General features: G+C 39.8%; 1 protein-coding gene across 5 annotated transcripts in view; it reads right to left on the reverse strand.

Annotated features, from left to right (window-relative positions):
• Positions 1–17,500, reverse strand: part of cadm2a (cell adhesion molecule 2a) — a 699,381-nt gene that overhangs the window by 130,759 nt on the left and 551,122 nt on the right. For all 5 annotated transcript variants that reach the window (XM_071364990.1, XM_071364992.1, XM_071364989.1 and 2 more), the window contains one exon: positions 13,767–13,904. In XM_071364990.1, coding sequence (XP_071221091.1) covers positions 13,767–13,904 — 138 coding nt within the window. The remainder of the gene's footprint in view (positions 1–13,766; positions 13,905–17,500) is intronic.

Raw genomic sequence — 17,500 nt, forward strand, 5'->3', positions numbered from 1 at the left:
AATTACTTCCTGGTTACTCTGAAGGAGCTATGCTATGACTCTTCCTTTAACAGGCTGTACTGATCTATATTACGCTATTACAGTACTGTATTGACCTATATTACAGTATTACAGTACTGTATTGGCCTAAATTATGATATTACAGTACTGTATTGGCCTAAATTATGATATTACAGTACTGTATTGACCTATAATACAGTATTACAGTACTGTATTGACCTATAATACAGTATTACAGTACTGTATTGACGTATATTACAGTATTACAGTACTGTATTGGCCTATATTACAGTATTACAGTACTGTATTGGCCTATATTACGGTATTAAAATACTGTATTGGCCTATATTACGGTATTACAGTACTGTATTGGCCTATATTACAATATTACAGTACTGTATTGGCCTATATTACACTATTACAGTACTGTATTGGCCTATATTACATTATAACAGTACTGTATTGGCCTATATTACACTATTACAGTATTACAGTACTGTATTGACCTATATTACAGTATTACATTACTGTATTGGCCTATATTACGGTATTACAGTACTGTATTGGCGTATATTAAGGTATTACAGTACTGTATTGACCTATATTATGGTATTACAGTACTGTATTGACCTATATTACAGTATTACAGTACTGTATTGGCCTATATTACAGTATTACAGTACTGTATTGGCCTATATTACACTATTACAGTATTACAGTACTGTATTGACCTATATTACAGTATTACAGTACTGTATTGGCCTATATTACACTATTACAGTATTACAGTACTGTATTGACCTATATTACAGTATTACAGTACTGTATTGGCCTATATTACGGTATTAAAATACTGTATTGGCCTATATTACGGTATTACAGTACTGTATTGACCTATATTACAGTATTACAGTACTGTATTGACCTATATTACAGTATTACATTACTGTATTGGCCTATATTACGGTATTACAGTACTGTATTGGCGTATATTAAGGTATTACAGTACTGTATTGACCTATATTATGGTATTACAGTACTGTATTGACCTATATTACAGTATTACAGTACTGTATTGGCCTATATTACAGTATTACAGTACTGTATTGGCCTATATTACACTATTACAGTATTACAGTACTGTATTGACCTATATTACAGTATTACAGTACTGTATTGGCCTATATTACAGTATTACAGTACTGTATTGGCATACATTACAGTATACAGTACTGTATTGGCCTATATTACGCTATTACAGTACTGTATTGGCGTATATTAAGGTATTACAGTACTGTATTGACCTATATTACAGTATTACAGTACTGTATTGACCTATATTACAGTATTACAGTACTGTATTGGCCTATATTACAGTATTACAGTACTGTATTGGCCTATATTACAGTATTACAGTACTGTATTGGCCTATATTACAGTATTACAGTACTGTATTGGCCTATATTACGGTATTACAGTACTGTATTGGCCTATATTACGGTATTACAGTACTGTATTGGCCTATATTATGGTATTACAGTACTGTATTGACCTATATTACAGTATTACAGTACTGTATTGGCCTATACTACGGTATTACAGTACTGTATTGCCGTATATTAAGGTATTACAGTACTGTATTGGCCTATATTACAGTATTACAGTACTGTATTGGCCTATATTACAGTATTACAGTACTGTATTGGCCTATATTACGGTATTACAGTACTGTATTGGCCTAAATTATGATATTACAGTACTGTATTGACCTATAATACAGTATTACAGTACTGTATTGACCTATAATACAGTATTACAGTACTGTATTGACGTATATTACAGTATTACAGTACTGTATTGGCCTATATTACAGTATTACAGTACTGTATTGGCCTATATTACGGTATTAAAATACTGTATTGGCCTATATTACGGTATTACAGTACTGTATTGGCCTATATTACAATATTACAGTACTGTATTGGCCTATATTACACTATTACAGTACTGTATTGGCCTATATTACAGTATAACAGTACTGTATTGGCCTATATTACACTATTACAGTATTACAGTACTGTATTGACCTATATTACAGTATTACATTACTGTATTGGCCTATATTACGGTATTACAGTACTGTATTGGCGTATATTAAGGTATTACAGTACTGTATTGACCTATATTATGGTATTACAGTACTGTATTGACCTATATTACAGTATTACAGTACTGTATTGGCCTATATTACAGTATTACAGTACTGTATTGGCCTATATTACACTATTACAGTATTACAGTACTGTATTGACCTATATTACAGTATTACAGTACTGTATTGGCCTATATTACACTATTACAGTATTACAGTACTGTATTGACCTATATTACAGTATTACAGTACTGTATTGGCCTATATTACGGTATTAAAATACTGTATTGGCCTATATTACGGTATTACAGTACTGTATTGACCTATATTACAGTATTACAGTACTGTATTGACCTATATTACAGTATTACATTACTGTATTGGCCTATATTACGGTATTACAGTACTGTATTGGCGTATATTAAGGTATTACAGTACTGTATTGCCCTATATTATGGTATTACAGTACTGTATTGACCTATATTACAGTATTACAGTACTGTATTGGCCTATATTACAGTATTACAGTACTGTATTGGCCTATATTACACTATTACAGTATTACAGTACTGTATTGACCTATATTACAGTATTACAGTACTGTATTGGCCTATATTACAGTACTGTATTGGCATACATTACAGTATACAGTACTGTATTGGCCTATATTACGCTATTACAGTACTGTATTGGCGTATATTAAGGTATTACAGTACTGTATTGGCCTATATTACACTATTACAGTATTACAGTACTGTATTGACCTATATTACAGTATTACAGTACTGTATTGACCTATATTACAGTATTACAATACTGTATTGGCCTATATTACAGTATTACAGTACTGTATTGGCCTATATTACAGTATTACAGTACTGTATTGGCCTATATTACGGTATTACAGTACTGTATTGGCCTATATTACGGTATTACAGTACTGTATTGGCCTATATTATGGTATTACAGTACTGTATTGACCTATATTACAGTATTACAGTACTGTATTGGCCTATACTACGGCATTACAGTACTGTATTGCCGTATATTAAGGTATTACAGTACTGTATTGGCCTATATTACAGTATTACAGTACTGTATTGGCCTATATTACAGTATTACAGTACTGTATTGGCCTATATTACGGTATTACAGTACTGTATTGGCCTATATTACGGTATTACAGTACTGTATTGGCCTATATTACAGTATTACATTACTGTATTGGCCTATATTATGGTATTACAGTACTGTATTGGCCTATACTACGGCATTACAGTACTGTATTGCCGTATATTAAGGTATTACAGTACTGTATTGGCCTATATTACAGTATTACAGTACTGTATTGGCCTATATTACAGTATTACAGTACTGTATTGGCCTATATTACGGTATTACAGTACTGTATTGGCCTATATTACGGTATTACAGTACTGTATTGGCCTATATTACAGTATTACATTACTGTATTGGCCTATATTACGGTATTACAGTACTGTATTGGCGTATATTAAGGTATTACAGTACTGTATTGCCATCCTTCCATCAAAAAGACCCCAGCAACTTCCTTTCGGATACATGTTCACTGTATAAAATAGCCTCCAACACTCTACTCAACAAATTGGATGTAGTCTATCACAGTGCCATCCGTTTTGTCTCCAAAGCCCCATATACTACCCACCACTGCGACCTGTATGCTCTCGTTGGCTGGCCCTCGCTTCATACTTGTCGCCAAACCTACTGGCTCCAGGTCATCTACAAGTCTCTGCTAGGTAAAGCCCCGCCTTATCTCAGCTCACTGGTCACCATAGCAGCACCCACTCGTAGCACGCGCTCCAGCAGGTATATCTCACTGGTCACCCCCAAAACCAATTCCTCCTTTGGCCGCCTCTCCTTCCAGTTCTCTGCTGCCAATGACTGGAACGAATTGCAAAAATCACTGAAGCTGGAGACTCATATCTCCCTCACTAGCTTTAAGCACCAGCTGTCAGAGCAGCTCACAGATCACTGCACCTGTACATTGCCCATCTGTAAATAGCCCATCCAACTACCGCATCCCCATACTGTATTTATTTATATATCTTGCTCCTTTGCACCCCAGTATCTCAACTTGCACACTCATCTTCTGCACATCCTACCATTCCAGTGTTTAATTGTTATATTGTAATTACTTCGCCACCATGGCCTATTTATTGCCTTAAATCCCTTATCTTACCTCATTTGCACTCGCTGTATATAGAATTTTTGTTTTCTTTTTTTCTACTGTATTATTGACTGTATGTTTTGTTTATTCCATGTGTAACTCTGTGTTGTTATATGTGTCGAATTGCTTTGCTTTATCTTGGCCAGGTCGCAGTTGTAAATGAGAACTTGTTCTCAACTAGCCTACCTGGTTAAATAAAGGTGAAATAAAATATAAATAAATAAATAGGGGATGCATTTTATTCTTGTTTTGTACTTTCTGGATTATTTACATATTGTATTGTTATTGTTATTGTATTGTATTGTATTGTATTGTATTTTATTGTACTGTACTGTACTGTACTGGTATTGGTATTGGTATTGTATTGTATTGTAGGGTATTGGTATTGGTATTGTATTGTATTGTATTGTATTGTATTGTATTGGTATTGTATTGTATTGGTATTGGTATTGTATTCTATGGTATGGTATTGTATTGTATGGTATTGGTATTGTATGGTATGGTATGGTATGGTATTGTATGGTATTGGTATTGTATTGTATGGTATTGTATGGTATGGTATTGGTATTGTATTGTATTGTATTGTATTGTATTGTATTGGTATTGTATTGTATTTGTAATGTATTGTATTGTATTGGTATTGTATTGTACTGTACTGTACTGTATTGTATTGTATTGTACTGTACTGTACTGTACTGTACTGTATTGTATTGTACTGTATTGGTATTGGTATTCTAATGTATTGCATTGTATTGTATTGTATTGCATTATATTATATTGCATTGGTATTGTATTGTATTGTACTGTATTGGTATTGTATTGTTTGGTATTGGTATGGTATGGTATGGTATGGTATTGCATTGCATTGCATTGCATTGCATTGCATTGCATTGCATTGTATTGTATTGTATTGTATTGTATTGTATTGTATTGTATTGTATGGTATTGTATTGTATGGTATTGTATTGTATGGTATTGGTATTGTACTGTATTGTATTGGTATTGTACTGTATGGTATTGTATTGTATGGTATTGGTATTGTACTGTATTGTATTGGTATTGTTTGGTATTGGTATTGTATTGTACTGTATTGTATGGTATTGTACTGTATTGTATTGTATTGTACTGTATTGTATTGTATTGTATGGTATTGTATTGTATGGTATTGGTATTGTACTGTATTGTATTGTACTGTATTGTATTGGTATTGTATTGTACTGTATTGTATTGGTATTGTACTGTATTGTATTGGTATTGTACTGTATTGTATTGTATTGTATTGTATTGTATGGTATTGTATTGTATGGTATTGTATTGTATGGTATTGGTATTGTACTGTATTGTATTGGTATTGTTCGGTATTGGTATTGTATTGTACTGTATTGTATGGTATTGTACTGTATTGTATTGTATTGTACTGTATTGCATTGTATTGTATGGTATTGTATTGTATGGTATTGGTATTGTACTGTATTGGTATTGTATTGTATTGTATTGTATTGGTATTGTACTGTATTGGTATTGTATTGGTATTGTATTGTATTGTATTGTATTGTATTGGTATTGTACTGTATTGTATTGGCATTGTATTGTATTGGTATTGTACTGTATTTTATTGTATTGTATTGTATTGTATTGGTACTGTATTGTATTGTATTGTATTGTACTGTATTGTATTGTATTGTATTGTATTGTATTGTATTGGTATTGTATTGTATTGGTATTGAAATACAGGTCTGTAGGAACTATAAACACAAGCATTACACTGCACCTTCTGTAATGTCTGCTGTAAACACGCCCAATTACACTTTGATTTGATTAAACAGTGAAGTAAAATCATAATAGTACATAAATAAATAAATCATTGTTTTAATGTTTCTATTTTACAGACTTACATTTTCATTAGGTAGTTGACAAAATCTGTATAAGACAAAACCACTTTATATGTAAAATCTATAGGTTTACCAAATGTTTAAGGGATCATTAGTTAAGTGCAATAGTAGTATTTTAACAACCGAGAAGACAATTATAGCAAAGCAATGTGGGCATTGCATTGTGAAAGGCAGTTACATTATGTGAACACGTATTGCAATGTGAATCTTGTATTACTACATTAAACAATTATTGGTAACAAAGTGACTGTTTGTGTGTGTGTGTTGTACATAGTCAATGTGCTTAGAGTTTTGAATGAACTGCCGTTTTGATGATCTGTTTTGAGTTTTAGTTTTAATTAAGAGTTGTGGAGATTTACTAAAGAAACTGTATAATAGCTGTGTCCCAAAAGGCACCTTATTCCCTATATAGTGCCATAGGTCTCTGGTCTAAAGTAGTGCACTATATAGGGAATATGGTGCCATAGGGCTCTGGTCTAAAGTAGTGTACTATATAGGGAATATGGTGCCATAGGGCTCTGGTCTAAAGTAGTGCACTATATAGGGAATAGGGTTCCATAGGACTCTGGTCTAAAGTAGTCCACTATATATAGGGAATAGGGTGCCATAGGACTCTGGTCTAAAGTAGTGCACTATATATAGGGAATAGGGTGCCATAGGGCTCTGGTCTAAAGTAGTGCACTATATAGGGAATATGGTGCCATAGGACTCTGGTCTAAAGTAGTGCACTATATAGGGAATAGGGTGCCATAGGACGCTGGTCTATAGTAGTGCACTATATAGGGAACAAGGTGCATTTAGGATGCACCCTATAATGGTTATTTATTAGGAAGGCAGTAGGTGACTTTCAGAGGTGTTAACTGCTAACAATTCAGATTTAATTAAAGTAATTTTGTTTCTCTGTCAGATCATTAGTCTGATTATCTGAGAGGGAATCTGGGTCCTGAGACGGGGGAAGGAGAGAGGGGGATGGGAGAGAGAGAAAGAGAGCGAGAGAGAGAGAGAGAGAGAGAGAGAACGAGATAGGGGAAAGAGCGAAAGAGAGAGAGATAGGTGGGGGAGAAAAAGAGAGGGAAGTGGAGAGAGGGAGGGAGCGATAGAGAGGGATAAGAGAGAGTTGTGAACTTCAGTGAATCCTGGTCTAAACATCAACAATCCTTTTATCAAATGACCAACTGAACAATTAAATCTGTTTCAAACTGTTCAAGCTGAAATCGATCACACCTCTAAGCTGTCAGCTCATCTGGATCTTGACAGAGAAGAGGTGTTATCTGAACAGGAACTGAGCAGCTTGGGATAATGCTAGGCTAGTGCTAAAATAGAAGACAGAGGTTACTGAAAAGAGGAAGGAAAGGGCATTCCAGATTATACCACGGTTTGTTTGGATACTAGGTGCTGATTGGTTGATAGCAGGGAGTTATAGCACAAGGTAATGCCTGTTAAAAGTTCCATTAGATTTATCAATGCGCATTCACTGTCCCACAGCCCAGCCAGGCAATTTATAAACTTAATTTCCCCTAGAAAAAAGCATCTAGACATTATTTCCCCATGCTTCTTGCCTAGCATTTAGTCACCCCACCTGCCACCCCACCTGCCAATGATTTGTTTAACATAGCAAATACTGTAAAATGAATAAAATTAACGCCCGGGTCAAAACATCCTAATAGAATTAACGGCCAGGTCAAAACATCCCAACAGAATTAAGGGCCGGGTCAAAACATGCCAATAGAATTAACTACCAGCCTGTTTGTTTGGCAACTTCAGAACCTCAGAACTAACAACTGGCTTTTCCCTGGACTATATCTGCTGGAAATATTTGGTACTCATTGAAATAAAGTTTTTCTTAATGAAAATATGTTTTATAAAAAGCAATTGAGATTGCCCTCAATCTCACACAAATGATCAATGAACCTACCAGGTACAACTCCAAATCCGTGAACACGGGCACCCTCATAGATATCATCATAACTAACTCGCCCTCCAAATACACCTCTGCTGTTTTCAATCAACATCTCAGTGATCACTGCCTCATTGCCTGCATCCGTAATGGGTCTGCGACCAAACCACCCCTCATCACTGTCAAACGCTCCCTAAAACACTTCTGCGAGCAGGCCTTTCTAATCGACCTGGCCGGGGTATCCTGGAATGACATTGACCTCATCCCGTCAGTAGATGATGCCTGGTTATTCTTTAAAAGTCCCTTCCTCACCATCTTAAATAAACATGCCCCATTCAAAAAATGTAGAACTAGGAATAGATACAGTACTTCACTCCAAACCTGTCTGCCCTTGACCAGCACAAAAACATCCTGTGACATTCTGCATTAGCATCGAATAGCCCCCGTGATATGCAACTTTTCAGGGAAGTTAGGAACAAATATACACAGGCAGTTAGGAAAGCTAAGGCTAGCTTTTTCAAACAGAAATTTGCATCCTGTAGTACTAACTCAAAAAAGTTCTGGGACACTGTAAAGTCCATGGAGAATAAGAGCACCTCCTCCCAGCTGCCCAATGCACTGAGGCTAGGAAACACTGTCACCAACGATAAATCCACTGTAAGTGAGAATTTCAGTAAGCATTTCTCTATGGCTGGCCATGCTTCCCACCTGGCTACCCCTACCCCGGTCAACTGCCCGGCACCCTCCACAGCAACCTGCCAAAGCCCCCACCATTTCTCCTTCACCCAAATCCAGATAGCTGATGTTCTGAAAGAGCTGCAAAATCTGGACCCCTACAAATCAGCCGGGCTAGACAATCTGGACCCTCTCTTTATAAAATTATCTGCCGAAATTGTTGCAACCCCTATTACTAGCCTGTTCAACCTCTCTTTCGTATCGTCTGAGAATCCCAAAGATTGGAAAGCTGCCGCGGTCATACCCCTCTTCAAAGGGGGGGACACTCTTGACCCAAACTGCTACAGACCTATATCTATCCTACCCTGTCTTTCTAAGGTCTTCAAAAACAAAGTAAACAAACAAATTACAGACCATTTCAAATCCCACCGTACCTTCTCCGCTATGCAATCTGGTTTCAGAGCTGGTCATGGGTGCACCTCAGCCACGCTCAAGGTCCTAAATGATATCATAACCGCCATCGATAAGAGACATTACTGCGCAGCCGTATTCATCGACCTGGCCAAGGCTTTCGACTCTGTCAATCATCACAATCTTATTGGCAGACTCGACAGCCTTGGTTTCTCAAATGATTGCCTCGCCTGGTTTACCAACTACTTCTCTGATAGAGTTCAGTGTGTCAAATCGGAGGGCCTGTTGTCCGGACCTCTGGCAGTCTCTATGGGGGTGCCACAGGGTTCAATCCTCGGGCCGACTCTCTTCTCTGTATACATCAATGATGTTGCTCTTGCTGCTGGTGATTCCCTGATCCATCTCTACGCAGACGACACCATTCTGTATACTTCTGGCCCCTCTTTGGACACTCTGTTAACTAACCTCCAGACGAGCTTCAATGCCATACAACACCCCTTCCGTGGCCTCCAACTGCTCTTAAATGGAAGTAAAACTAAATGCTTGCTATTCAACCGATCACTGCCCGCACCTGCTCGCCCGTCCAGCATCACTACTCTGGACGGCTCTGACATGGAATACGTGGACAACTACAAATACCTAGGTGTCTGGTTAGACTGTAAACTCTCCTTCCAGACTCACATTAAGCATCTCCAATTCAAAATTAAATCTAGAATTGGCTTCCTATTTCGCAACAAAGCATCCTTCACTCATGCTGCCAAACATACCCTCGTAAAACTGACCATCCTACCGATCCTCAACTTCGGTGATGTCATCTATAAAATAGCCTCCAACACTCTACTCAACAAACTGGATGCAGTCTATCACAGTGCCATCCGTTTTGTCACCAAAGCTCCATACACTACCCATCATTGCGACCTGTACGCTCTCGTTGGCTGGCCCTCGCTTCATACTCGTCGCCAAACCCACTGGCTACAGGCCATCTACAAGTCTCTGCTAGGTAAAGCCCCGCCTTATCTCAGCTCACTGGTCACCATAGCAGCACCCACTCGTAGCACGCGCTCCAGCAGGTATATCTCACTGGTCACCCCCAAAGCCAATTCCTCCTTTGGTCGTCTTTCCTTCCAGTTCTCTGCTGCCAATGACTGGAATGAACTGCAAAAATCTCTGAAGCTGGAAACACTTATCTCCGTCACTAGCTTTAAGCACCAGCTGTCAGAGCAGCTCACAGATTACTGCACCTGAACATAGCCCATCTATTATTTAGCCCAAACAACTACCCGTTCTCCTACTGTATTTATTTATTTATTTATTTTGCTCCTTTGCACCCCATTCTACTTTGCACATTCTTCCACTGCAAATCTACCATTCCAGTGTTTTACTTGCTATATTGTATTTACCTTGCCACCATGGCCTTTTTTTGCCTTTACCTCCTTTATCTCACCACATTTGCTCACATCGTATATAGACTTATTTTTCTACTGTATTATTGACTGTATGTTTTGTTTGTTCCATGTGTAACTCTGTGTTGTTGTATGTGTCGAATTGCTATGCTTTATCTTGGCCAGGTCGCAGTTGCAAATGAGAACTTGTTCTCAACTAGCCTACCTGGTTAAATAAAGGTGAAATAAAATAAAATAATACCTCTCCTATGGACAGCACTACTGGGAACAGGTGTGTGTGTTAGTTTATGTTTATTAGGGTTCCAATTAGCTACTGCACATCGTTCACATGACACCTACAGATACATGACACCTACAGATACATGACACCTACAGATACATGACACCTACAGATACATGACACCTACAGATACATGACACCTACAGATACATGACACCTACAGATACATGACACCTACAGATACATGACACCTACAGATACATGACACCTACAGATACATGACACCTACAGATACATGACACCTACAGATACATGACACCTACAGATACATGACACCTACAGATACATGACACCTACAGATACATGACACCTACAGATACATGACACCTACAGATACATGACACCTACAGATACATGACACCTACAGATACATGACACCTACAGATACATGACACCTACAGATACATGACACCTACAGATACATGACACCTACAGATACATGACACCTACAGATACATGACACCTACAGATACATGACACCTACAGATACATGACACCTACAGATACATGACACCTACAGATACATGACACCTACAGATACATGACACCTACAGATACATGACACCTACAGATACATGAAACCTACAGATACATGACACCTACAGATACATGACACCTACAGATACATGACACCTACAGATACATGACACCTACAGATACATAAAACCTACAGATACATGACACCTACAGATACATGACACCTACAGATACATGACACCTACAGATACATGACACCTACAGATACATGACACCTACAGATACATGACACCTACAGATACATGACACCTACAGATACATGACACCTACAGATACATGACACCTACAGAACAGCATAAGATGTTACATGAATTTCTAAATAAAAAAATACAAATAAAATAAGAGTTTTAAATATTGGAAAGACACCAAGAGACAACAAAAATAATATTTATACACTATTCATATAAACATATGTATTTTATTATATGCAGTACAGTTAAATTCTATCATCAGAAAGAGGAGAAGCGCTGTGAAAAAGAAATATCTTCTATCTGTTTTTTAAAGCTACACGTGCTTTTTTTTGCCTGAGTAACCTCTGGTGACAGAGCATTTCACAATGACATGGCTCCATAGATAACTGAGTGGCGCATTAAATCTGTTTTTGGTTTGGGTACAGTGAAGATGTCCTTGTAAACCTGGTCCGTGCGTGAATGCACTAATGGATAAGTATGGAGTCTTATTTGGAGCAGTCTTTTTCTGTTCCCTCCCTCCCTCCCTCCCATTTGTTTCTTTGTCTGCTCTATTTAAGCAATAAGGCACGAGAACCCGGGAACTATCGTGCGAATTACTCCCGACTAAGGAATGTTCTTAGTCCGAGGCGAAGCCAAGGGCAGAGTATAACTGTTCTGTACTCTGTCAGGTATTAGTACATTTGATGTGGACCACAGGAAGAGTAGCTGCTGCATGTTCAGTAGTTAATGAACCCCAGGAAGAGTAGCTGCTGCATGTTCAGTAGTTAATGGACCCCAGGAAGAGTAGCTGCTGCATGTTCAGTAGTTAATGGACCCCAGGAAGAGTAGCTGCTGCATGTGCAGTAGGTAATGGTCCCGAGGAAGATTAGCTGCTGCATGTTCAGTAGTTAATGAACCCCAGGAAGAGTAGCTGCTGCATGTTCAGTAGTTAATGGACCCCAGGAAGAGTAGCTGCTGCATGTTCAGTAGTTAATGGACCCCAGGAAGAGTAGCTGCTGCATGTTCAGTAGTTAATGGACCCCAGGAAGAGTAGCTGCTGCATGTTCAGTAGTTAATGGACCCCAGGAAGAGTAGCTGCTGCATGTTCAGTAGTTAATGAACCCCAGGAAGAGTAGCTACTTCATGTTCAGTAGTTAATGGACCCCAGGAAGAGTAGCTACTTCATGTTCAGTAGTTAATGGACCCCAGGAAGAGTAGCTGCTGCATGTTCAGTAGTTAATGGACCCCAGGAAGAGTAGCTGCTGCATGTTCAGTAGTTAATGAACCCCAGGAAGAGTAGCTGCTGCATGTTCAGTAGTTTATGAATCCCAGGAAGAGTAGCTGCTGCATGTTCAGTAGTTAATGGACCCCAGGAAGAGTAGCTGCTGCATGTGCAGTAGGTAATGGTCCCGAGGAAGATTAGCTGCTGCATGTTCAGTAGTTAATGGACCCCAGGAAGAGTAGCTGCTGCATGTGCAGTAGTTAATGGGGATCCTAATAAACGAAGCACACACAGACAGCCTTCCCCAGTAGTGCTGTCCATGGGAGATATACTAATCACACACAGACAGCCTTCCCCAGTAGTGCTGTCCATGGGAGATTTAGAAGTTCTGTGCTCCGTGTTCCATGCCTTCCGTGTTCCATGCCTTCCGTGTTCCATGCCTTCCGTCTTCCATGCCTTCCGTGTTCCATGCCTTCCGTGTTCCATGCCTTCCGTAAAGATAGAACACAGGTAAACACGGCCTGGCTGCTCTGTACGCACAGAGAACAGTTCCAGAAGGTGGAGGAGGAGAAAGAGGAGGAGGATGGAGGGTAGCTGAGTAGTCTCAGAGGAGGGAGTGGAGGATGAAGAAGAGTAGCAGAACATAGCCGTAGTCTGCGGGAGAATCTCAATTGCATACTCCTCGCATCTTCTCTCCTCTCTCCTCGCTTCCTTCTCAAAAGCCATTGGAGGAGACGGTCAGAGGTCTTCCTGGGGTCCAAGCAATTGAGATATTCCCTCTATCCTGACTTTTAATCTCCTTCTCATTCCTGAACCAGTGGAGGTCGGCAGCTGGCTTGAAGCCATGGGTCATACATACTCTAACCTCTAACCCCCGACCTCTAACCTCTAACCCCTGACCTAGTAGTACAGTGTCCTGACCTTTGATCTCCTTCTCGTTCCTGAACCAGCGGAGGTCAGCAGCAGGCTTGGAGCCGTGGGTCATGCAGGTCAGAGTGATCTCATCTCCCTCCAGGGCAGGCTTGGTCAGACCGTCTATCTCTGGCATCTCTGGCACCCCTACAGGACAGGAGGAGAATTACATATGTTATTAAAACACTGAATAGACTTGAAGGTTGCGTGTTATTAAAACAATAACACACTGAATATACTTGAAGGTTGCGTGTTATTAAAACAATAACACACTGAATATACTTGAAGGTTGCGTGTTATTAAAACAATAACACACTGAATATACTTGAAGGTTGCGTGTTATTAAAACAATAACACACTGAATATACTTGAAGGTTGCGTGTTATTAAAACAATAACACACTTAATAGACTTGAAGGTTGCGTGTTATTAAAACAATAACACACTGAATAGACTTGAAGGTTGAGTGTTATTAAAACAATAACACACTGAATAGACTTGAAGGTTGAGTGTTATATCTCCCGGGTGGCGCAGTGGTCTAGGGCACTGCATCGCAGTGCTAGCTGCGCCACCAGAGTCTCTGGGTTCGCGCCCAGGCTGGGCTGGGTTCGCGCCCAGGCTCTGTCGCAGCCGGCCGCAACCGGGAGATCCGTGGGGCGACGCACAATTGGCATAGCGTCGTCCGGGTTAGGGAGGGTTTGGCCGGTAGGGGTAGGGATCCTTGTCTCAGTATGTAAAATGTAATAAAATGTATGCACTCTACTGTAAGTCGCTCTGGATAAGAGTGTCTGCTCTTGGCCGGTAGGGATATCCTTGTCTCAGTATGGAAAAATGTAATAAAATGTATGCACTCTACTGTAAGTCGCTCTGGATAAGAGCGTCTGCTAAATGACTAAAATGTAAATAAAAACAATAAAAGACTGAATAGACTTGAAGGTTGCGTGTTATTAAAACAATAACACACTGAATAGACTTGACGGTTGCGTGTTATTAAAACAATAACACACTGAATAGACTTGAAGGTTGCGTGTTATTAAAACAATAAAACACTGAATAGACTTGAAGGTTGCGTGTTATTAAAACAATAAAACACTGAATAGACTTGAAGGTTGCGTGTTATTAAAACAATAACACACACACTGAATAGACTTGAAGGTTGCGTGTTATTAAAACAATAACACACACACTGAATAGACTTGAAGGTTGCGTGTTATTAAAACAATAAAACACACACTGAATAGACTTGAAGGTTGGGTGTTATTAAAGGACAAATCCACCCAAAACCACCAATTATTATAATTTACAGTGTCAATTAAGAGAGAACCATATTTTTTTTGATGAACAAACGTTTAATTTTGTCGTTATAATAAGGTTGGTAGTAATATGTGAAAATCATTGTGGTAATCTGTCGCAGGTTAAGTCGAAAAACCCACAATGCAATTCTCTCCCTATGGGCTGGGCTGGATGGCTAGCTAGCTAGCTAGCTAACTTTGCTCCACACAATAATACCAAAGTGAATATCAGCATGTAACGTAGCTAGTTAGCTGTAAAATCACCTAAACGAACTGCACTATCAATTTAGGAGTCTACAATCGCACCATGTTCAATTTGCTTCACAGAGCAGAGTCTGACATTCACAACGGCCATGCAACGGTACCCTGGACTGAACAGGCAGATAAATAGGAGAAATGTGACCCTCTGTTAAATTACAAATTTCTCGAAGGAATATCGCAACGATCACCATCATCTGACAATACAAGGGTGGAAAGTGTAGGGGTGTGTGTGTGTGTGTGTGTGTGTGTGTGTGTGTGTGTGTGTGTGTGTGTGTGTGTGTGTGTGTGTGTGTGTGTGTGTGTGTGTGTGTGATCCATCATCTGAACAGACAGGAGAGGAAGAGGATGGATGGAACCTGAATCAAATCACATTTTACTTGTCACATGCACCCGAATATACAGGGGGTACCGGTACAGAGTCAATGTGGAGGCTAAATACAGGAGGTACCGGTACAGAGTCAATGTGGAGGCTATATACAGGGGGTACCGGTACAGAGTCAATGTGGAGGCTATATACAGGGGGTACCGGTACAGAGTCAATGTGGAGGCTAAATACAGGAGGTACCGGTACAGAGTCAATGTGGAGGCTAAATACAGGGTGTACCGGTACAGAGTCAATGTGGAGGCTAAATACAGGAGGTACCGGTACAGAGTCAATGTGGAGGCTAAATACAGGGGGTACCGGTACAGAGTCAATGTGGAGGCTATATACAGGAGGTACTGGTACAGAGGCAATGTGGAGGCTATATACAGGAGATACAGGGGGTACCGGTACAGAGTCAATGTGGAGACTATATACAGGGGGTACTGGTACATAGTCAATGTGGAGGCTATATACAGGAGGTACTGGTACAGAGTCAATGTGGAGGCTAAATACAGGAGGTACCGGTACAGAGTCAATGTGGAGGCTATATACAGGGGGTACCGGTACAGAGTCAATGTGGAGGCTAAATACAGGGGGTACCGGTACAGAGTCAATGTGGAGGCTATATACAGGGGGTACCGGTACAAGGTCAATGTGGAGGCTATATACAGGGGGTACCGGTACAGAGTCAATGTGGAGGCTATATACAGGGGGTACCGGTACAGAGTCAATGTGGAGGCTATATACAGGAGGTACCGTTACAGTGTCAATGTGGAGGCTATATACAGGGGGTACCGGTACAGAGTCAATGTGGAGGCTATATACAGGGGGTACCGGTACAGAGTCAATGTGGAGGCTATATACAGGGGGTACAGGTTAGTCGAGGTAATTGAGGTAATATGTATATGTAGGTAGGAGTAAAATGACTATGCATAGATAATAAACAGCGAGTAGCAGCAGTGTAAAATCAAATGAGGCGGGCGGGGGGTGGGGGGGGGGGTCAATGAAAATATTCCGGGTGGTCATTTGACTAGATGTTCAGGAGTCTTATGGCTTGGGGGTAGAAGCTTTTTAGAAGCCTCTTGGACCTAGACTTGGTGCTCCGGTACCGCTTGCCGTGTGGTAGCTGAGAGAACAGTCTATGACTAGGATGGCTGGAGTCTTTGACAATTCTAGGGCCTTCCTCTGACATCGCCTGGTATAGAGTTCCTGGATGGCAGGAACCTTGGCCACAGTGATTTACTGGGCTGTACGCACTTCTCTCTGTAGTCCCTTGCGGTCAGATTCCAAGCAGTTGCCATACCAGGCAGTGATGCAACCAGTCAGGATGATCTCAATATTGTCACGTTCCTGACCTGTTTTCTCTTGTTTTTGTATGTGTTTAGTTGGTCAGGGCGTGAGTTGGGGTGGGCATTCTATGTTATGTGTTTCTATGTTGGGAAATGTGTTGCCTGATATGGTTCTCAATTAGAGGCAGGTGTTTGACGTTTCCTCTGATTGAGAAGCATATTAAGGTAGGCTGTTCTCACTGTTTGTTTGTGGGTGGTTGTCTCCTGTGTCCGTATATGTTACCACACAGGACTGTTTCGTTTGTCGTTCGTGTATGTAGTCTGTTCCTGCGTTCTTCGTTTTTTGTAAGTTCTCAAGTCCAGGTCTGTCTACATCGTTTATTTGTTTTGTAGTTTGTTAAAGTGTTTTCGTGTTACGTCTTTACTTTAATAAATATCGTTATGTCCACATTCACCGCTGCATTTTGGTCCGACCCTTACTCCTCCTCCTCATCCGAGGAGGAGGAATTAGACGACCGTTACACAGTCATCCGGAATA

The sequence above is a fragment of the Salvelinus alpinus genome, chromosome 24 (assembly GCF_045679555.1).
Source record: "Salvelinus alpinus chromosome 24, SLU_Salpinus.1, whole genome shotgun sequence".
Taxonomy (NCBI): Eukaryota; Metazoa; Chordata; class Actinopteri; order Salmoniformes; family Salmonidae; genus Salvelinus; species Salvelinus alpinus.